The 22,928-nt window shown below is 41.2% G+C and overlaps 1 protein-coding gene across 1 annotated transcript in view; it reads right to left on the bottom strand.

The window, feature by feature from the left end:
• The window catches only part of VWA3B (von Willebrand factor A domain containing 3B), a 208,277-nt gene that overhangs the window by 13,806 nt on the left and 171,543 nt on the right, over nucleotides 1-22,928 (bottom strand). The window contains exons 22-23 of the mRNA XM_021701230.1: nucleotides 7,901-8,012; nucleotides 1,034-1,158 (exon numbers count right to left, since the gene is read on the bottom strand). Of these exons, the coding sequence (XP_021556905.1) occupies nucleotides 1,034-1,158; nucleotides 7,901-8,012 (237 nt within the window). The remainder of the gene's footprint in view (nucleotides 1-1,033; nucleotides 1,159-7,900; nucleotides 8,013-22,928) is intronic.

The raw sequence follows: 22,928 nt of genomic DNA, 5'->3' as shown, positions 1-22,928 counted from the left end.
CCACCCCTGGAATTCTGTAATCAGTCTAGGGGAGCCCCCAGTTTTCACGGGACTTATTCACCTGACAAGGATCCCAGGCTGGGGGGCAGCCAGCAAACTGGCAAGAGTTCTGGAAACCACATCCTATAAAGACTGGTTGAAGGAACCTATTTCACAAGGACTGCCACCCAGACAATGTAAAGCAGCAGGTTTGTTTAATGTTCCAAAGCACACACCTGGAGTCCATAGACAAAAGTTACAAAGAGACAGCTTCTAGCAGAAAGAAAATCTTGTGAAGCATGCGGAGGTTGCTGGGCATGTGTCAGATGGACAGGACCAACTGTCAGGGGCAAAGTGGACCGGTGGGCGCTCTGGGTCTGGCCAGGGAGGTGCCGACAGACACTGGGCATGGAATCCTAGGAGTGCTCATCCGGTGCTTTGCCTCCTGGCTCCCGCTGTCCAAGACAGCAGTGCTGGAGCTCTGGGAGCTTTCTGCCTCTCCCTCTGCTGGCCTGGGGGCTGGGAAGGATGGGCCCCATGCAGCCCAGCTTTCATGGATGTATATGCAGATGAGAACACGGCAGCCCAGCCAACCTGTGGAATTCGTGTTCAGGTGTAACTGCATTATGGCATCAAGGTCGGGCAATAACTAACTACAACGTCAAGGAAAGCTCTACCTCTGCCCTTGATATTTACATCGGTTTTAATATCATCTTTTGCAGTTAAAGTTTCCAGGGTGTTAGCAGTTACAGCAGCTCTCTTCCCCCGCCATCTGCTGTCTGTAAAGCAACAAGGGCCGCAGGGGCCAATGTAAGCAAGCCTATGCAGTCATGAGGCTCCTTAACAGGGTGTTAGCAGATCAAGGTGCAGGAAAAAAGTTGCCAGGGCAGGGGCCATACAAACAGGGGTCACTGCTTTTCCTGCCCAAACACAAGCTCCCTGGAGGAGCCCAACCAGGTGTTCAGCAGAGGCCCACCAGTGGCCTCGCCATCCTGTTATCCACGACTGTGGGGATGGTGGAAAGGGCCCCAGAAAAGATCGCTGGAGCAGGTACCTGGAGCAGGGGACAGGGCATGGCGCCCCCGATAGGCGTGATGAACGAGGTGGGCACAGCCTTGGTGTCTCCGTACCTGAAATCCACCAGTGCATGGGTGGGGCTCACACACTTCTTCACAACCCCTGCAAGGCATGAAGTTTAAAATATAATATGAAGACAAATAATGCCTATTCTCCTAGGCTTGCGCCATCTTGTTGGCTAATTTATAACACTTGGCCTGTTTAAATCAGCATGCCCCTTTGATTTCTCCAGGAGGTAACAGTGGATACTGTACGATGCATACAGGGGTTGACCGACTCAAAGTGGTGAAGTGCACAGCTCTGGTCTGGACACCGCTGAGCTGTGAAGCCCAGAGAACATGCAGAAGCTGTTTGTCCGCCATCACCAGCAGCAATCCTGACAAGAATGTCATTCCTAGAAATAAATATCCTCTTCTTGGCTACTTCTTACCATCTGATTTCCTTATTTACTTACTTTAGCCATATTTCCTTCTATACTCCTCACATATAGAAAATCAGAGTTGTTAAATTATGAAAGTCCAAGAAAGTAGGAATTCCCATCATCAACTTTTCATCTAATATCAGATAAATGAAAAGCTAACTAGGCTGAACACATCCTCTGGCTTCCCTAAAATGCACTACCAAAAAAGGAACAAAGGAAAAAGGTGCAAGAAGTTTCCTTGTCTTTTAGCTGTACTCAAAGGGATGATTATAGTAGGGAAAAAAAATACCCCGTTTTAAGGTTCACTTATTCTAGCTGAGATTTATTTTCCTATCATAAAAGGATTATAAATATTAAGGAAGTTTTGACAGGGACACTTCCCCAGGCAGTGAAGCTGCAGTAAGACTCCTACTCTGAGAGAGAAATGTGCGTGTGCCCCCCGGGGTCCCACGACACCAGGACCTGGCACAGCTGCCCCAGTTCACACACTTACCTTGGCCAAGTCCCATGGCCTTTGATGTGGCAAAGAAATGGCTGGTGTTTTTCATCTTGAGTTCATGTCTCTTGTTTTAAATGGCCAAAGAAATGACAACCTTTTTTTTTTTTTTTTAACACACATACACACAACAAGCGAAAACCAGTTCCACTTGGTGTGTGTTTTTTCATTGGATTAAAATGTTGTTTGGTTTTTGAAATAGTCTTTATACATTACTCACACATTTGCTGCCATAAACTGACTTTATCCTTTTAATTAGAAAAACAAACACTGCTTTTTAGAAAGACTTCCTATTAGGGAAGCAATGAAGAACCACTCCTAATTGAGGAGAAGGTCATATCCCACACACTGGCGAGCCCCCACACCCCCTCCCAGGGTTCACAGTGAAGGGCCTGGGCTGCCATGATGGCCACACTGGCCAGTGTGATCCTCCTCAAATTCTTAGCCTCTGGGACTTAGCAGAGTCTACTCATAAACCTGCTAGGCAGGGTTTCAGTTGTTTGCCTAAGTGGAGTAGCTGTGGTAGACACTGGATCGCCACAAAGTCTAAACCATTTACTATGTGTCTTTCAAAGAAAAACCCTGCCAACCCTGCTCCACATGATTAGATCTACACTTTTTGGTATCTTACAACAACCTCTTTTTAGTTCCTTCCATTGTTTTCTTCTTTGTACAAGCTCTGCAGAAATTGGTCCAGTGTCTCCCAGCCCAACGTTAGAACCAGCCTTGCCATGTGGGCAGCCTGGCTGGCTGTGCTCTGGAAGCTGGAGGACCATGAGTGGGCCTGTCGAATTATGGCTCAGCCTCTGCATTTGCTCTTTCTCTATCTAATTAAGGAGCTCCTACCATTTCTAAGTCCCGATTCAAGATCAGCATCTAATTCTGTTTTCCCTTGTGCTGCAGTTCCTCTTTGTCCTCACCCCCAGAGAGGTGAGACTGGGTCTCCTGGCTCTGAAATGTCTCCGGGAACCACTTCGGGGGCCTGGGCTTCCTCCCAGTGAAGGCTTGGCGATCCCAGTCACCTTCCTTGGGTACAGGTTGGGCCCCCCACCTCAGCCAGGGGGCTCTCCTGTACTCAGGCTGGAGAAAAAGGAATGTGCCCCTGTTGAGCCCCTCAGCAAAAATGTGGCCCACTTTCAAGGGTCAGAAGACAGCAGAAATACTCCAAGTAGGTAGGTCAGTTCATTTTGTGAAAGACGCAGGAAGAGTTCTCAATCTTTGCTCCAAACAGGAATTTCTCAGGCTGGAGACTGGATCTTTTACCTATGGCTCTAACTTTCTGATACGCACAGCCCAGCTTAAATTCCATCTCCCGAAAAAGGCTTTCCCTTTGCTTCACCAAAAGCAGCCCTTCCACCTGCTCTACTCCACTGAAAGTCATCTTGCACATCTATTCATCATAGTCTCTTCTCCCTTCAGCCTCAGAGGTTTCCTTTCTAGCCCCCTGGGCTAATTTTTGCCTCTTTGAATTGCTGTTAAGGTTTTTAAACTGCTGTTAGCGTTTTTGAATTGCAAGCACCTCCCTTGACCCCCAGGAGAGGACAGAAGTTGTTTCTGTCTCTCAAGAGAAGCTCTCACATGGGATGAGAGAAAAACTCTTTACATGCAATTCACACTTTCCAATTTAAAAAATACAGTACATTGGGCGCCTGGGTGGCTCAGTTGGTTAAGCGACTGCTTTCGGCTCAGGTCATGATCCTGGAGTCCCTGGATCGAGTCCCTGGATCGAGTCCCGCATCGGGCTCCCTGCTCGGCAGGGAGCCTGCTTCTCCCTCTGACCCTCCCCCCTCTCATGTGCTCTCTCTCTCTCATTCTCTCTGTCTCAAATAAATAAATAAAATCTTTAAAAAAAAATAAAAAATAAATAAAAAAATAAAAAATACAGTACATTACCATATTTAATCGACACCACAATCTTACAGGGGTTCTAATTGTTTTAATTTCATTCAGGAGGATAAAGAAACTGAGGCTCAGAGAACTTCAGTGATTCTAGTCACATGGCTAGTAGAGGAAAAAGGCAGACTTGAAAATAAATAAAAACTTGGGCTTTTCTGACCCCAAAACATGACACCTGAGAAGGTATTCAGTTCCTCCTCCCCTGCCTCTGCCACCTGCCTTTTTCTTCCCTTGTAACTTGTTTCTGTGGCATAGTGCAGAAATTGTGCAACTCAGACTTTTCATCATCATGGATTTCCTGAAGTCAATGCTTCTTTTCACTGAAGAACAGGAAGGAGGACCCGATTCCCACAAATAATGACTTAAAATAATGTTTTGAAATGTGTCTTCCTCCCTGCCTTTCAGCATCCTAATGACCCAGACTATTGGCTTGTCACTTCCGTTCTGAACAATGCAGTCATTCCTTAACCCAATATTCCACACTGACCCCGGAAGAGAGTCAGCCATACAGAAATCCCTGCCCTGACTGCCGACGATGACAGCAACAACCGGTCTAGCTCTGCTCCTGTGTGGACCTGGCCTGAAGCGAGAGATACTATGACCCAATTACCCCAAAGCCACCTACTACTGAGATACATTTCAAAGCCAGATATTTTTCATTAGAAATGTTTAGAAGGCTCCAGACAAAAGTTATCAAAAAAGGTGTCACCCGCCAATATCATGCTGTGCTCCACAAGTCTCTGTTTGGCCTTCTTTTTCACAAGGGAGAAAACAGTAATGCATAGTAACCAGGTGATCTCAAGTAGTGTCACTAATGAGGCCGGTGGACATCATGTGCCTCTGGATGGGATATCTTGAGAGGGACATGACATTATGCCACCACTTAGGTAGCAAGCTGTCCAGGAATGCACACTCTGAGCCTAAGCTAACCGAGGAACATTCTATAAGGTAATTGATCTTACTCTTAAATAACATCAGTATCATGAGAAATGATAGGAAAGGCTAGAGAATAATTCTAGATTAAAGAAGACTAAGGAGACATGTTAACCCAATGTTAACATGATTCTGGACTCGACCTATTCTAGAGACAAAAAATATAAAGCCATAATTGAGACAATTAACAAAATTGAAATATACAGGTAAAAAGTAGTATAATAATGTTAAATTTCCTGGATCTTATAACTTTATTATGATTATGTTAAGAGAATACCCTTGTTCTTGAGAAATATACACCTATGCATTAAGGAGTAAAGGGGCATAATGATGTTACCTAATCTCAAATAGTTCAGAAAAAATAATGTGTATGTGTGGAGTTGAGTAGAGAGAAAGAGAATAAAATAAAATTATAAATGTGGTAAAATAAACATGACAAAAGCTTATCATTGGCAAAACTGGATAAAGTGTATACAAAAGTTCTATCATTCTTGCAACTTTTCTGTAAGTTTGAGATTATTTTTTATAAAAAAATAACTCTATGAGTTGGGTTGTTCCCAATTAAAGATTCACTGACTTCAGGGGGGGAAGAGGGAACAGAAATGAAGTACATCCAGGAACACAGGCATGATCATTTAATTTGCCTGAGTCAGTATTTACTAACTAGCCACTCATCCAAATTACTGATTATATGACTAAATTCAAATGTGTATTCCCTCCACGCAGACTTATTTGAGTTTAATCACAGCCACAAATTAAAAATTCTCAAATAGCCAGATCTGAACTGTTGGTGGCATGCACTCTCTGCCTCTAATTGCATATTTAAAGGAAAAAAAAAAAAACAGGGCAATAATAATTGCTGACATGATCTCAGGAATTGCATGCGGCCATGGTGTTACCTGCTTTCTCGACTTCCCCAGACTGGCAGCAGTAGGTCTTTGGCATTTCTTATCACACGAGAATGGTGTGGAGGAAAAGTTTGAGTTGTTCTACTTTTCTCCAGGACCCTGGCCAGCGAACTGATCCCAAGCCCTAATGCAGCCATTTGGAAGCCAGTCCTTTCCTGCATTTCCATTCAACTGCCGAATTAGCCTCAGACTCCTCTCTGGGGCTCCAATTCAGAAAATCAAGCAGAGGCACCCCCCCGCCGCCATAATCACCACCCAGCAAATCCGGGTCCCAGAGAAAGGGAAGGTTTTTGGGCCCTACTCTTACAAAGAAGAGTTTTGTGCCTTGGCCTATGAGCTCATCTCAAATGCTCCAATCCACATTTAATTACTCTCATCCAGTCAGCTCCAAAGCACATCTAGTGAATTTCAAAGAAAATGTCCTAGCTCTCAGTTCTCCACATATGCCTGCTGCAACCCAAAACTCCTGCTGAAGTATTTTTCCCCACTTAAAAAGATTCAATGAAATTTAATTAATAAAGAATGATTCTTTTAACTGGTGATTGACAGATAATGCCTATGCAAGACCGGCTGTGTTTCTACAGTATCATCTTTCTGCCCCACGGATCTTCCTCAGGGCTCTCTCCCTAAGCTCTCTTTTCCCTACAGGCCCTTCCCATGTCAATGACACTTACGTGTTGATGTCTCAAAAATCTCTATCTCCAGACAGATTTCCTCCTGAGACTCTCTAGACCCTTATCTCTAATTGCTTTTCTGACAACTTCAGCAATTGGAAGCAATTAGAGATAGGGGTCTAGAGTCACAAGAGGAAACCTGTTTGGAGACAGAGATTTTTGAGATATCAACACCTAATAGTGTACCTACAATTCATCATGCCCCAGACACATCATTATCTTCCTGTACATACCAACATCTCCTGCACGTACCACTATCTACCATATGGCCCAAGCCAGGGACCTGAGGGACATTCCAACCCACTCTGTATCCACTCTTCACACAACAGGGGAAGAGAGCTTCTGTGAACTTCAAGGGTGATTATGTTTTTCCCTGCTTTCCATGTAGCTCCCCAATAAAGTCCAAACTTCTTAACATGACCTTTTATGAATGGCCCCATACTTCCCTCTCTGAAGACCTTTATTATTTTCTACCTTTTCTTTGCCTTCTAGGTTCCAGCCATAATCTATTTTATTTCTCCAGATAGAAAATGTTTGTCTCCACCTCTAGATACATATTATTTTCACTGTCCACAAAGTTCTCACTTGAACTGTACCTGGCTGGTTCCTTCAGGATCACATGTCCCACAAACTTTTGGGAAAAGCTCTCGGGTCCAGCCGCACTGGCCTCTTCTATCAACATGCCATATGTACTCCAGCCTCCGGACTCTGTACTGCTGTTCCCTCTGCTTAGAACTCTTCCCCCAGGGGCGCCTGGGTGGCTCAGTGTGTTAAGCATCCAACTCTTGATTTCAGCTTGGGTCATGATCTCGGGGTCCTGGGATTAAGCCCCACAACAAGCCCCATGTTGGGCTCTGTGATCAGCAGGGAGTCTGCTTGAGGAGTCTCTCTCTCCCTCTCGTTCTGCACCCCCCGACTTGTGCTCACATTCTCTCTCAAAATAAATGAATCTTTAAAAAAAAAGAAGAAAAAGAAGAACTCTCTTCCCCCAGATAATTTCATGGCTTGCTCCTTCTCCTTTAAGTCTTATTCACACAAAGCCTTCCCAAGAAGTTCTTCATTGGCCACCATATTTAAAATTGCAGACTTTAACTTGACACTCTCAATTCCCTTTGTAGCTTGATTTTTCTCTACAACACTGTGTCTGACGCATTACATATTGTATGTATTTGCTTGCTTGTCTGTCTCCCTCACTAGAACATTAAGTTCCACAAAGACAAGAATTTTCATCTGCTGGTCTACACTAGACCAGCACTTTAGGAGTATTACATTCATAGAAGATAGTAAACATATAGTAAAAATTTTTTACTAAACAAATGAAAGATTAAAATAAATACATTTTCTGCCCATTTCCCCTCATAAACATAGGTAGAAACCCCACCATCAGTTCATTTTAGAAGTGGAATACCTTAATACAGCTCATGAATTGTCAGTGTTCTGGGGAAAGCACAGTTTGAGAACCTCGGGTCCCTGATATATTATTTAACATAGGAATCTTACAAAATAAAATATCTACCTGGAAAGTAAAAGCCATTTTCATCACATCTTGCAATAACTTTCTGGCCTTTGAGGGGATCCAATTTTTTTGATTTGGTTTTCTTTGTTGGATTTCCTTGAGGTTTCTGTTGCTAAAAAATATAAAACATTAATAATTGATTTAAAAAATCAACACAGTGAAAATCACAGATACAGTGTAGCTTGGGATTCTCTACTGAGAATCGCACTATCAAAAATTATAGATCATCCATATACTTTGACAATCACTCTGAAATACTTCCTATGTTATTAGGAATAGGCTTTTAAAACCAATATATGAACTGATATATGGGAACCAATGACCATAAAAAGTGAGACAGAATTTGCAGTCTAAACCTAATCAAGTTTTGTTAAAACACACAAAAAAGTGAACCTCTTCCAGAGAATTTAAATAATAATAATACTCAATATATCCAGTATACAATCCAAAATACAACATACTTTTAAAAAGCAAGCAAATATGACCAATTCTCAAGTTAAAAGGCAATCAATAGATCACAATACTGAGATGACCCAGGTGTTGGAATAATCAGATAAAGACTTTAAGTCAACAATTATAAACAAGGTCCATGTGGTTGAATACTTTTGAAATGAATGGTAAAGTACTTGTTTTCAGCAGAGAAATGAAAAAAATGAAAATCTTAGAAGTAAAAACCACAGTATCTGGAAGGGCTCAATAACAGAAATGATATGACAGAAGAAAGAAACTTGAAAACAAATCAACAGAAATGATCCAATCTGAAGAACACAGAGGAAAATGATTTTTAAAAATGAGCAAGGTCCTTCCTGTTCAAATAATCTGTCCAAAGCCCAGCTCAGTCATAATCTCCCTGGAAATATTTTACCCCCAGGCAATTTCAGAAAAAGCAAAGGAAAGGACCACACTGTAATTTCCAAATGGTACCATATGAGTCAAGGCTTGAAGTGAATGTCACGTTGTGTCTACTACATGAGGAAACTGGTAGCATCATTTTGATTTGTAGAGTCTAACTCTAAAATCCTATTTTCTATGCTTGTTGAACTGATCATTAATAGAAAGACCCAATCCCCACCACCCTCCAAGCCCCCTAAAATCCCAAAGCCTCCATTACATCATCTGGAACAGTCATTATTTTTAATTCCCAATAAATGTGAGGACCAATGCTGGAAGAGGAACCCCAGGAAACCAGAAATTACTGGGAAGATCACTTACATTAGAGAAGGAAAGGTCAAGTATTACCCCAATACCAAACCAGAGAATGATACAAGAAAAGGAAAGTACAGACCTATATTCCTCATGAATATTGATGCAAAAATATGTTTGCAAATAAATCCAGCAACATACAAGAAGGGTTGTACACAACAACCAAGTATCCCAGGAATGCAAAGCTGATTTAACATCCACAAATCAATGTGATATACCATATTACTAGAACAAAGGTTAATGTACTATATTATTTTAAAGCATGGAGAAAGAGCACTTGACAAAATCCAACACCCTTTCATGATAAAGACTCTCAACAAACTAGGAATAGAAGGGAACTTCCTCAACTTGGAAAAGCCTACATCCAATATGATCCTTAATGGTGAAAGACTGAATGACTTCCCCTTAAGATCAGAAACAAGAAAAGGTACTCTGCCACTCCTATACATTGTACTTGAGGTTCCAGCCAGTGCAATCTGGCAAGAAAAAAATAAAGGCACCCAGATTGGAAAGGAATAAATAAAACCGTCTTTATTTATGAATGATATGATCTTCTATGTGGAAAGCTCTAAGGAATCCACCCAACAACTACTAGAATTAATTAACAAGTTCAACAGGGTGTCATGATACAAGACAAATATACAAAAAAAAAAATTGTATTTCTATGTACCAGCTATGAACAATCTGAAAATAAAGTTAAGAAAAGAACTCCATTTATAACAGCATCAAAAAGAATAGAATATTTAGGAATAAATTTATCAAAATAAGTGAAAGACCTATACACTGAAAACTATAGAACTCCGCTAAAATAAACTAAAGATCTAATGAGTGACATACCATGTTAATGGATTAGAAACCTTGATATTGTTAATACAGCCATTTTCCCCAAACAGATCTATAGATACAATATAATTCATATCAAAATCTCAATAAGTTTTTTGTTTTGTGGGTTTTTTGTAGAAACTAAGATACTGAAATTAAAAGTGCCAAAACAATGTGGAAAAAGAACAATTTGTAGGATTTATACTTCTTGATCTCAAAACTTGTTATCAAGAAAGTGCAGTGCTGACATAAGGATAGTCATATGATCAATGGAACAGTACTGAGAGTCTGGAAACAAATCTCTACACTTATGGTCAATTGATTTTCAACACTTTGGGAAAAACTTCTGCAATTTCTTTAAAAATGAAACATAAACTTACCATATGTCCCAGAAGTACTACTATTAGATATCTAGCCAAGAGAAAGGAAAACTTATATCACACAGAGACTTTTATGTATTCATATCAGCATTATTCACAATAATGAAAAAGTGGAAATAATCCAAATGTCCATTAACTAGGGAAATAGATAAACTAAATGTCACATAACCATACAATGAAATATTATTCAGCCACTTATATATGAAATGTACAGAAAAGGCAAATTTATAGACAGAAATTAGTAGTTACCTGGGGCTGGGGATGCAAATAGAGATTGACGGCAAATGGGCATGAGGGATCTTTCTGGGGTGATGGAAATGTTCTGAAACTGGATTTTGGTGGTGGTTGACAGCTCTGTCAGTTTTACTAAAAATCACTGAATTGAAGTAGGTAAATTTTACAGTATGAAAATCAGGTCTTTTTTTTCAAATCACTACATTGTGGAAATTAGAGATTTTTCCTTAGATTTTTTTTCATTTTTTAAAAGAACTTCCTGATCATTAACTTATTGTTGAGTTTCTCAAAGAAATTTGTCCTCCATCCTAATCAGAGTGCCCCCATGACATCATTCTCCAGCTTCTTTTTTTTTTTTAGATTTTTTTTTTTAAGATTTATTTAATTTTTTTTGACACAGAGAGAGAGCACAAGCAGGGGAAGCAGCAGGGAGAGGGAGAGGGAGAGGGAGGCTCCCCACTGAGCAGAAAGCCCAACGTGGGGCTCGATCCCAGGACTCTGGGACCATGACCTGAGCTGAAGGCAGACGCTTAACCGACTGAGTCACCCAGTCACCCCTCCAGCTTCTTCTTTTCACAGACCATCAAATGCCCCTCTCTTCCGTGATACAAAGTGAATATAAAGTGCTTCCACATGCTTTTTGATGTTACTTTTTTGCAATGTTATAGCTGTATCTCAAATAAAGTATTCAATGCATATTTTATGAGTCCATAACAGGCCTTCAGTTAAGGAAGTCTCTAATTTATGAAACAATTGACTGTAAACATTTAAATAACCTCAGATAGTCTGAACACATTTGCTCTTGGGTCATTATTTGTGTTCAGTACAGTTTGGGCTCATTTCCCTGGTGCCCTGATGTTAATGGATTCTGTTGCAGCCATCTATCATTTGGATCTGTTTAGAGATGCTTTTTAGGTTCATCAAAAGATGTGGGAGTATGGTTTATGTCAGGGGAGAGGAAAACAGAACCATGGGCCTCAGAAGTGAAGAAATACTGAACCAAAGGTTTAAGGTCTCTTGAAGGAACTGTGGGATATTAACAAGACTATGCAGCCTTTGATACAAAACGTAAGCTGAATACCACCCTTCTGTTTATGATGCTCCATTTTCAATGGATTTTGCTGGAGTCCATCCTCATGTAATTTCTATTTTTACTGATGCAGTTATTATGTCAAAGAGAATGACCCAACATCACTGGTGGATGGTAACTATTACCTGTTTGTTCCTGGGATTTCAGCCAGAGGAGAAACCTAAATAGTCCCTTCCCACAGGAGCTTCAGAATGACCTACTGCAGTCTGAATTGGCCTCAAAGGGCCAAGACTGGACCATGAGACAGGAGAAATAGAACCAACTGCTGCCCAGCTGGCTGTGTGACTTTGGGTAATCTTTCAACTTTTTGGGCCTCAATTTCTGCATAAGCAAAGAGATGGTACAAACTAAATGACTTTAACATCTTCTAATTCCATATTTCTGTCCAGAAGAATCTAGGCCTTACTAGACCTTTGTCTGCATTACTGGAGAAACTGTCAGACTGTGTGTATACAAAGACAGGGACACTAGCATGATATTTTTGTTTGCAGTTTTTATAACATAAGGGGATTGCAACAACCAGAACCGTGAATGTAAGTAGCACAATATTCTATCATAATATCATCAAAATAGAGATGCCCACACTGCAGTTTCCTACAATCATTTCCTCAGTGGAAGACTCCATGTAAAGTATTTTCATCACTGATAAAATTTAGAATCTGGACATGCCAAGTTAAATCAACTGTTGCAAAAACCTCACCTCTACATACAGTTTAACTTACAAAGCCACTTTGCTTCACACCAGTGTCCACCTCACAGACCAAACAACCATGGAGGTCACCAGACAGCCTCTCCACCTCCAGATGGATAACACCCTGATTTCCAAAAAGATGTCCACGTTGATCCCAGAAAGGCAACCTCCCCTTCAGAGTTCATCAATATAACAGACAAGCCACTTACCAGAATCTATGCCTAGACATATTTAAAATTCCTTTAAAAATTCTAAATGAGTAGAATCACACCATTTAACTAGCCCCCTTTATCTCTAGGTTCCAAATATTTATTTTCTCAATATCCTAGCCAGAAGCTAACTGATAAAAATTCTTTCTACATTTTCATAGGTACAAATCTGTGAAGTCAAAGGCCCGAAATCATCAGAGAGCTCTTTTTTCTCTAGAGTTGTCACTCACTTCCCAATTCATCTAATATAGAACCACCATTCACTCTGTGAAGATCTTCCCTGCATGGGCAACAACAATGAGCAGTAGCAACACAGAGTACTATGATGTTCATTTGTCACACACTGAAAACGCCACCTAAGAAAATGCCTTTCTAAGTGGCTGAAAAGTATCAACTATCTTCAAATCACTCATACACTTATGGGTTCACCTGATAGGACCATTACAGTACTAAAGAGCTTTGTATACATAACACATTTACTCTGCTTTTGTGTCCAACTGTTACTACTATTGGCAATAATTCCTTTCTGTTTCCACAACATGTAGCTTTATGGAAAGAACTATTCACTGTACACCCAATGATTCATTCAAATCACTGCAAATCAATTCAGCTACACCACAAATTAAGTAGAGTAGCCATGGGAAAACAAACCTATGGGGCCAGCTTTAGTACAATGGTTCATTCCATTGCTCACAGAAATAGAGCATTGGTTTGCCAGGCTGGAGGATATCAATAAGGGCAGCTAGACACACCATCCCTTCCGCCACAATGTTGACAGCACCTTTCTAGAAAGACGATGTGCCACAGTTTTTGAATCTTGCCAAAGACTTTAGAGACACTGTATAGTCCTGTTCTTTTCCTGGCATGCCTTCACCTATGTACACCTACAATACAAACAGGTCATTGAGTTTTGGGGGCATTTTTCCCTCTTTTATTAGTTTCAGAGGCAGAATTTAGTGATTCATCAGTTGCATATAACACCTAGTATTCATTACATCAGGTGCCCTCCTTAATGCCCATCACCCAATTATCCCTTCCCTCACACCCCCTCCAGCAACCCTCAATTTATTTCCTAGACTTCAGTATCTCTTATGGTTTGCCTCCCTCTCAATTTTCATCTTATTTTATTTTTCCTTCCCTTCCCTTATGTTCATCTGTTTTGTCTCTTAAATTCCACATATGAGTGAAATCATATGATATTTGTCCTCTGACTTACTTATTTTGCAAAGAAATCTATGGAGGACAAGAGTCAGAAAGGGTATAGAGTGAAAACAAAAAAAAAAACAATAAATAAGGCAACATATCTCTAGGTTTAGGTGCATGAGAATAGTTGCATGCCAGTCACCGTGGGGAAGTCAGATGGGCAATGATACTGGCAGTGGGGATGTTGTCCACTGGGTAATTTGATTTTGCCTTGTTTCCAAAATTCAGAGAATCCAATTCATTTCCTTGTCAGATTCAATTACCAGGTGATGTAGAACAGGATCCAAAATGGTGCCACCCTCCTTTCATTTATTATTTAATTTCGAGGTCATGCTTTCAGGTTTGCATTGGTGGGGACAGTGAAGTTACTAAATGTTTGATGCTTTAAAATTTTCCATGCATTTCTACGACTTGACTAGAACTAGTCTTTGGCTCCAAATCTTGTTTTGAAACCACTACTACATATTTTTTTCTGCCCCAAATCATTGAACTGCTGACACCCCGCAGCTCCAACATGCTTCTCTGTCCATGTTTTGTCTTTAAGACCAACTAAAGTCTGTGACCACTGTAATCAAGGTAAGACTTATATAGTGTCATGTATGGTTTGACCTTTCCTCTCTCTAGGATACCTAAATATAAGACCAGAACATTTGCAAACTGTCTCTGTAAATAATTCAACTCCCTTTAAAACCTTGGTGAAAAGGACAGGGCCAGCCTGGAGCATTTGCTGACCTTCACTATCTCTGTCCTCATTTAGAGTTAGAGGGGTATCCTCTACCCCAAGAATATCTAGGATCTGCATCCCTTTTAAAAATGGGTTCTGGAAAGAGAATGAGGAGACCTTATAGGAAAATGTGTATCACAATGGCCAACTCCTGTCCAGTCCCTCTTGGCCATGGAGTGACAACCTGAGTAAATGAGTCAGAGGGTTTCTTGTGCTTCCCTTCCCAGGGCATTTGCATTTTAACATGAGGCAAACCATCACACCGAAGGAGTGAAGCTCTAAGGGGAATTTCCTGCCTCAGCTCTGCCCTTCTGAGGAGGAAGCTAAGCCCTCTTGCAAGACCTCTCAGGAGCACAGCAGGTCAGCACTGGGGCCCACAGGGACACTAAGGATACTGCACATGAAACCAAGGCTTAAGGGAAACACTATGGCCAGGCAGACATGCAGAGAGAATTATTATCCCCTGTGAAGAGTCTTGGACACCTAGCCTTGCTTTAAAAATCCAAAGTGGGGTTGGAGAGTGCTTTACTGGAGTTGTTTTCTCCCTCTTCCTCATGGAATAGTATAACTGTAGAAAACACACCATGAGAAACAAATATCCCCAGAACTTAGATGCAGTTTTCACTTCCCTCTCCTGAGGGTTGCTTCCGGAGCAGATCACTGATGGGCTGAGCTGCCTGGCTTTAACACTCCTGCCAGTTTGTGCAGTGTGTGTGGCTCCTTAGGAAGCATAGGAAACCAATCACAGCATGAAGCCCTGAACCACAAAAAAGTCCTCTGATCCCCAATACCGTGCAGTACTGGGTTATGGAGTTAACTACTCTGAAAGTAAAATCTCCAATAAATGTTGGTCATCTGGGTGGCTGTTGGTTAAATGACTGCCTTCGGCTCAGGTCATGATTCTGGAGTCACAGGATCGAGTCCCACATCAGGCTCCCTGCTCAGCAGGGAGTCTGCTTCTCCCTCTGACCCTCCCCCCCCTCATGCTCTCTCTATCTCATTCTCTCTCTCAAATAAATAAATAAAATCTTAAAAAAAAAAACTCCAATAAATGTTAATCAATAGCAACTCAAAGGGATTTTGCAGGAAAAAAATGAATTTTCTTCCTCTCCTCCACCTCCCCTCCCCCCCTTCTTCTTTGTTTGGTGGTGGCAAAAGAACCTAATATATATGCATTAGATGCTGCATAAAATTATTTCCCAAGTGAAGAGCAAACTTGTAACATCTTCTCAGGGACTATTTCTTCATTGCTCTTTCAGAAAAAAAAAATCAAAGAGAAAAATTCGAAATGTTTTAAATATTTAAATCTGAAAATTACCACAGCCTCATAAGCTGTAATTCAGATGCTACTGATTCAGTTATCCATATGTTGCTACTCCAGAGATCAACAAAAGCCATATGCTGGAGCAGCTTTTATTTCACTGCCTGGAGTGTGGACCACAACCAGCAATCTACTATATACAAATATATATCTCAGTCAAGGCTACAGTATAAAAATAAATGCTGGGCCTTTAAGAAAACTTTTCAAGACATCTCCGTGCTGGTTACTCTAGTTACAATTCACAGTCACTAGAGAGTCAGTCTTCCTACTAGACTCGAGTATCAGCACAACAGACTCAAGTTTTTCTAGTGGAATGAAGAAGGCTGATTAGTTGTAGAGGTTATGGTGGGAGGCCTCCCTCCTCCCTTTAAAGAGGAAATATTAATGCAAGAATGACAACGGGTCCAATTATTATTTGGGAGCAAAGATAATAACTCTATTTATTCTGACTCCATTTTATACAACTCAAAGAAATTTCTCTCTAAATCTTTCCAGCCAACTTTCTCCTATACAGTGTCAAAATCACTGTTTTCCCGACAATGTTTTCCAATCCAGATGGTCTCTCTTCTTTTCTCATTCTCCCAGTTCCACCTCACCCAGCCTCACCTATATCTTCCCCAACACTCTTTCTTCTGGATAGTTTTTCACGGAGTGGAGCACTCAATGCACCATCCCTAAAGATTGTGGATTCCACATTCTTTACCAGTCACAACTTGGAGAAATAACCATGTGTGGCCAGCTGTATAGATAAATTTCCAAGACCTCTTTTAGGGTTGCTTACAGATGCTTCACAAGATCTTCTGTCTCCAAATTTTCCAAGGCAGTCAAGGTTATAAGTGTGGAGAGCCTGTTGGGTCTTTCTGGGCCTGGGTCCTAAGGGATTTGCTCTGGAGAATAATCCTTATGTAGTAAGGAAATGTTGTAGGATAGCATGGCTGGGCTGCCTAGACCAGGCTCCCAGGGAGAACTATGGAAGGTTAATTATAATTCAGATGTCCAGTGGTGATTTCCACCATAGCACAGCTCTGATTGGCCAATGATGGTGAAATTTGCAATCATGGCAATAAGAGGGGTGTAAGCAGAGGGAGTTTTCAAGGGGAATTTAAAATTTCAGACTTCAGATTTTTCCTTTCATCATGTGGTCAGTGAGCCAAGCACCTGTCTCTAGGGATACCACAAAACTAGTGGGTTATGGAAATAGGGTAAGCAATTCTTCAATCAAGCACGGAATGCGACCATGGTGGGTAGAGCGGGTGGGATGATGGTTCTCCGCTCAGGTTTGATCCTGGGGCCAGCAAAGACTGTCAGTCAAAGCCTGAGTGGAAAAAGCAAGGTACAGGCTAGCTTAACACCAACATATGCAGCCACTTCTCCCCACATCTGATCCTCACCAACAGAAAAATCACAAAGCTGTCCCAAACTCAGGAACCAGTGGGGTGACTACATATCAGAGAACCAAAGACACCCAGACTCCATAACACACCCTGGTGTGGACCAAGTGGACCAAAGTGACCACTGGCCACTCCCTTCTGACTGTGTGTGGGCATTTCCAATTGGATCCCCATTCCTAACAAACTTTGATCACCTTTTGCTACATGTTATCAATAAACTCTAGTGGACCTTAATAAATAAGAGATGGTTTCTTGCTCTTCAATTTACAATCATTGATCAAAATCTTTGGCCTTTGCTAAAAGAATTTATACTCAGACTATATTTATATATGAATCAGTAAAAATGACCTTCATCTGTGATGAATTTTTACCCCAGGTTCTCACAAGCCCTTGCGATCGTGAGCTTTGGTCCCAACCAATATTTTTCACAATAGGAGATCGAGACCTCTTAGTGGGCCATGAAGTCAAACCAGTGGGGCATGGCAGAAATAGAATTAAATATTAAAATATTTCATAATACATCATACATGGTGAGGAGAAGTATCACTTTAAGAAAATAATATACAAAATATCCCATTCCTGAGGGCCATGCCAAGAGTGGAAGGAACTCTGAAGATAAGATACCAAGTAAGAGTACCCCCCTCCCTGACACGCAATTCATTACCTGTGGATAACTGTCCTGGGCACATGGACGCTTCACGGAACAGACAGTGGGGGCTTTGCCTACCCTGTATGGGGACGGGGCAGTGAAGGAAAACCTTAGTCCCTGACCAACAAGGGGGCAGCAGTGAACCCATCAATACCATTACACACACTAAATGTCTTCTCTCACTCCGGAGAAGTTTCTCACCATCTCTTTCTCCTCTCCTTCCCTATGAAGATCTTGAAACCAAATCTTCACTCCCTGTACTTACTTTCTTCAGATCTACCCACTCTTCCACCCACTGCAAACTGGCTTCTGCTCCCACAATTCTACTGAAATTATTCTCACTAAGATCACTAACGATCTTCTTGCCAAATCAAATGGCTTGGAGACATCCTTCTGTGTGACTTTTCAAAAGTCCTCAGTAAAAACTTCAACAATGGATATAGCAATAGTGGGTAATACATGTTGAGCGCATTTACTGTTGAGACCTTGGCGTTGCACACTGCGCTACATAAACTATGTGTATTATCTTACAACCACCTTTAGGTAGGTGCTTTTTCTATTTTAAAGATGAGGTAACTAGGCTCAGGGGGCCTATGTAAGGCCACAGAGCTAGAAATTTGCCGCAGTGAGACCATACTAAGGCCTGTGACTCCAGATCCAAGGTTCTGCCCACCTCTCCCTGGGCTCTCGCATCATGCATTCTACCCTGAACGCCCCGCTCCTCTAACTTTCCTGTCTCCATCCCTTCCACTGTCTCTTCCTCTCTCAGCACCTCAAATGACCTCCAAACTCTCTCCTTAACTCAGACTTCTCTCCTAAGCTCCAAACATGTGGCCTTTCTCACTTGGATATCCTGTGGACACATAAGAATCAAAAGGACTTAAAGTGAATTACCTTTCCCTGAAAATATGTTCTTCCTCTTATTATACCTCTTCCTCTTGTTCATTCTTTCATTTATTCACTCAAATACTTATGAGTATTGGTACCTACAAGGTACCAAGCACTATTCTAGATGCTGGGAGTACCTAGCATACAACGGACTAGGTCCCACCCTCATTATAGTAAGGAAGACAGATCATAAACACATACATAATGTCAAGTGAAATGTGCTGTGAAGAAAACAAACATGTGGTCAGGGGTTAGAGAATGACAGGGTGTTTAGATGGGCTGGCCAGGGAACATCTGTGTCACTGAGGAGCAGAGGTGATACGGAAGGGTTAACAGTGTCTGTTTCCCCCGTGTCCAAGACAGAAAGTTTTGGGGTATCCTTAGCTTTGCCTTCTGGCTCACCCCACACATTCACTTTCTACCAGTTCGTATCTCTTTTCTCTATTTCCTCCTCACTGTTCTGGCTTGGCTCAAGGACTCAAACTGCTCAACAGAGTGTTGCACCCGGTTTGGGTCTTTCCCTTCTACTACACTGGGCCTCATCACGCTGCCAAAATATAAATCTGTTAATGTCTTCCACTTGCTGAAAATTCTTCCCTGGGTTTCCATTTCCAACAGGCATGAGTCCGTGATCCAAGGAGAGAATTCCAAGTCCCTCGTATTCTGCTGCCAACTTCCTTTCCTGCCTTGTCTCCTGCCATATCCCTGGTGAACATGCCATGTTCATCCCACCTCCCTGCCTCTGCATAGGCCATTTCTTTCACTCAGAACATTTCTCACACCCCAACCCTCAAATCCTATTCGTCATTCTAGACCAAACTTAACTATCCCCTCTCTGAAGCCTCCCCCAACTCTCCAGTTCACTTTTCCCCATCTTCCAGTTGGTCTGTGGATGTGCCTCTGTTGTCACATTTATAATTCTCTGCTAGAAGGATCTGGGTTTCATTCATTCAATACGTATTTGTCTAGTGTCCACCGTGGGCCAGCTGCCATTCTCAGGGCTATAGATACAGCTACAAATAAGGCCAAACAAGGTCTCAGCTCTCATGGAGCTTTCATTCTGTTCCAGTACATCTTCACCAGGCTGGGCCCGTGTCTTCAATGCAGTTAACAAAGCCCATTTTGTGTCCAATGTATATTATCACCTTGGGAGACACCAAGTAGAGAGAAAAGAATGAGACAGGCTCCTCACTGCCTGAGGTCGCCTGTGCCAAGCACAGGATCTGACCTGTGGTCAGAAGTGAACAGGTACTTTTGGATAAAGAAATGATGGAAAGTATTTTTATTCCCACTTTCTGGGTGAGAGAATTAAAAAATAGAACAATTCATTCATATCTCGTGGGCAAGGAAATTTTGAGTCCCAGGATTCCAGACAAATCCAAGTAGAACACACTATCTTTATTCTGAATCACCAGAGGCTTCTTTTTACTCCATCTCAGCAACACTACCCATTTTTAAATTTAATACAAAGTATAGAAAAAAGTAATGCTAGCAGAATCTGCTGTTAGGCACTGTCTCTACAGTTCAGTGTGGGAAAGTCCATCATTTGGGACTTGTACTGGTCTTTCTCCCTGACTAGAATGAGGGCGGGGTGTGGTTGTGTGTTCAGGCACTTTTAGTGCCTAGAATAGTGCTTGGCACCTTGTGGGAACTCATAAATATGTCAATGAAAAAATGAAAGAACAGAGGAGAAGAGGCATGATGAAAAGAAGAGCAGATTTTCAGGGACAGGGAGTTAATTCACTTGTCTTTTTGATTCTTGGGTGCCCACAGGGCATCCAGGGAGGAGGGCCAATAGATAGCCACATATTTGGAGGCATCAGATGGTGTCTCCCAAGGGAACACTAAACAATTATTTGGGGAAGTCACTTTGTTTGAATAATATTAATAGCCATAAGATGCTTTGTGATAAGATTTTTGCATTCTGCACAAAAGACATCGCTTTCTACAATGGAGGGGAAAAGTGTGATTTGTGGGAAAAAATAAAATTAAAGAAAAACAAAACAAAACAAAAAAACAGAACCAAAGAATCCAGAGCAGCAAATACGGAGTTTAAAGCCAAGCAAAGCCAATATCACTTAGCAAAGACTGAAACCAAAAGAAATGAATCTCAAAGGTCAGTTCTTTGGGTATATTTTTTAGTGAACATATACTGAATATACCAAAATTACAAAGAATTCAGTAATATTTCAAGTGATCTATTCCATGCCTATACAAACACACACAGTCAGAAAGCAATAAGTATTTAGAACCCCAAAATATTCATGCCCTTTGAACCAAGGATTCTACTCCTAAGAATTTGTCCTAACAAACTAAACCAAATGCACCACAGAGTCATTAATACATGTGAAAGAGAAGAAAACTGAAAAAAATATCCCAAATGTCTAACATTCACTGAAGAATTAAATAAATCAGGGTATAGTACACACCATGAAATATTATATAACTGCCAAAAAATCAAACTGAAGATTTGGAAAAAACAGAGAAAGTATATGAGATAATATCAAATAAAAAAGCAGAATATGACATTTTTCTAAAGAAGACATACAGATGGCCAATAGATACATAAAAAGATGCTCAATATCACTAATCATGAGGGAAATACAAACCAAAACCACAAGGACATATCATCTCAGACCAGTGAGAATGGCTAGAATCAAAAAAACATGAAATAGCAAGTGTTGGCAAGAGTGTGGAGAAAAAGAATCTCTCGTGAACTGTTAGTGGGAATGTAAATTGATGCAGCTACTGTGGAAAGCAGTATGGAGGTTCCTCAAAAAATTAAAAATAGAACTACCATATGATCTTTACTCAAATAAAACAAAAACACTCGTTTAAAAAGATACACACACCTCTGTTTATTACAATATTATTTACAATAGCCAAGACACAAAAGCAACCCAAGTGTCCACTGATAGATGAATGGATAAAGAAGACGTGGAATGTACGTACACACACACACACACACACACACAGTGGAATATTAATCAGCCATAAAAAAAGAATGAGATCTCGCCATCTGTAACAATATGGATGGACTGAGAGGGTACTATGCTAAATGAAATAAGTCAGACAGAGAAAGACAGATACCATATGATTTCACTTGCATGTGGAATCTAAAAAAACAAGTGAGCAAACAAACAAAAAGGAGCGGAAACAGACCCATAAATACAGGGAACAAATCGGTGGTTGCCAGAGAGGAGGGGGTGGGGGGCGGGCAGAAGGGGTGGAGGGGAGTGGGAGGTACAGGCTTCCAGTTAGGGACTGAGTGAGTCCCAGGGATGAAGCATACGACCCAGGGAATATGTGGCATTGTAGTGTGCTGTAATAGTGTCGTGTGTTGACAGACAGTAGCTACACTGTGATGAGCACAGCAGAACTTACTAAATTACTGTGTTGGTAGACTTGAAGCTTATGTAACATCATGTATCAGCTACACTGCAGTCAAGGAAAAACGCAGAATATTAAAATGATTATGGAGACTGCTTCTATGTAAAAAATTTACTCAAGGAGGAAAAGAAAGCTAAAAGTAAGTGATCCAAAGTGGTGGTAATAAGGCAGTCAGATTATAAGATTTTTTTTTCTTTTTGAAAAGTGTGTCTTGGGCGCCTGCCTGGGTGGCTCAGTCGTTAAGCGTCTGCCTTCGGCTCGGGTCATGATCCCAGGGTCCTGGGATCGAGTCCCACATCGGGCTCCCTGCTCGGCGGGAAGCCTGCTTCTCCCTCTCCCACTCCCCCTGCTTGTGTTCCTGCTCTCGCTATCTCTCTCTCTGTCAAATAAATAAATAAAATCTTAAAAAAAAAAAAAGAAAAGTGTGTCTTATTAATAATAATTTCTAACACTTATGGGGGGGCTTTTCAATATGAAGTACTGTAAAAAGTAATTTTACTCTCATAATAACCCTATAAGGCAGATATTAGTAATGTTCCTATTTTACAGATTAAAAACCCTTAGATTTCGAGAGATGGAATAACTGGCCAGGATAATACAGGGATTAGGTGGCAGATCTGAGGCTAGACCCTGGTCTGGCTCATATCAAAGCCCAGACCTTTGATCACTATATTATACTTCTGTTTAGTTTTGTTTTTTAATTAAAAGTGTACTGTTTAAAAAAAAGAAGGCCATAGTAAAACCAAATGGCATTTCCTTTCTGTTGAAAAGAAGTCCTGACGCTTTACCTGGGTTGGCTCTAACTCTTTTAGAAATCCATGTGGAGGGGGTGG

Source organism: Neomonachus schauinslandi, chromosome 10 (genome assembly GCF_002201575.2).
Source record: "Neomonachus schauinslandi chromosome 10, ASM220157v2, whole genome shotgun sequence".
Taxonomy (NCBI): domain Eukaryota; kingdom Metazoa; phylum Chordata; class Mammalia; order Carnivora; family Phocidae; genus Neomonachus; species Neomonachus schauinslandi.
Note: the sequence above shows the minus strand (reverse complement) of the source record. Positions and strands in the feature narration are given on the sequence as shown.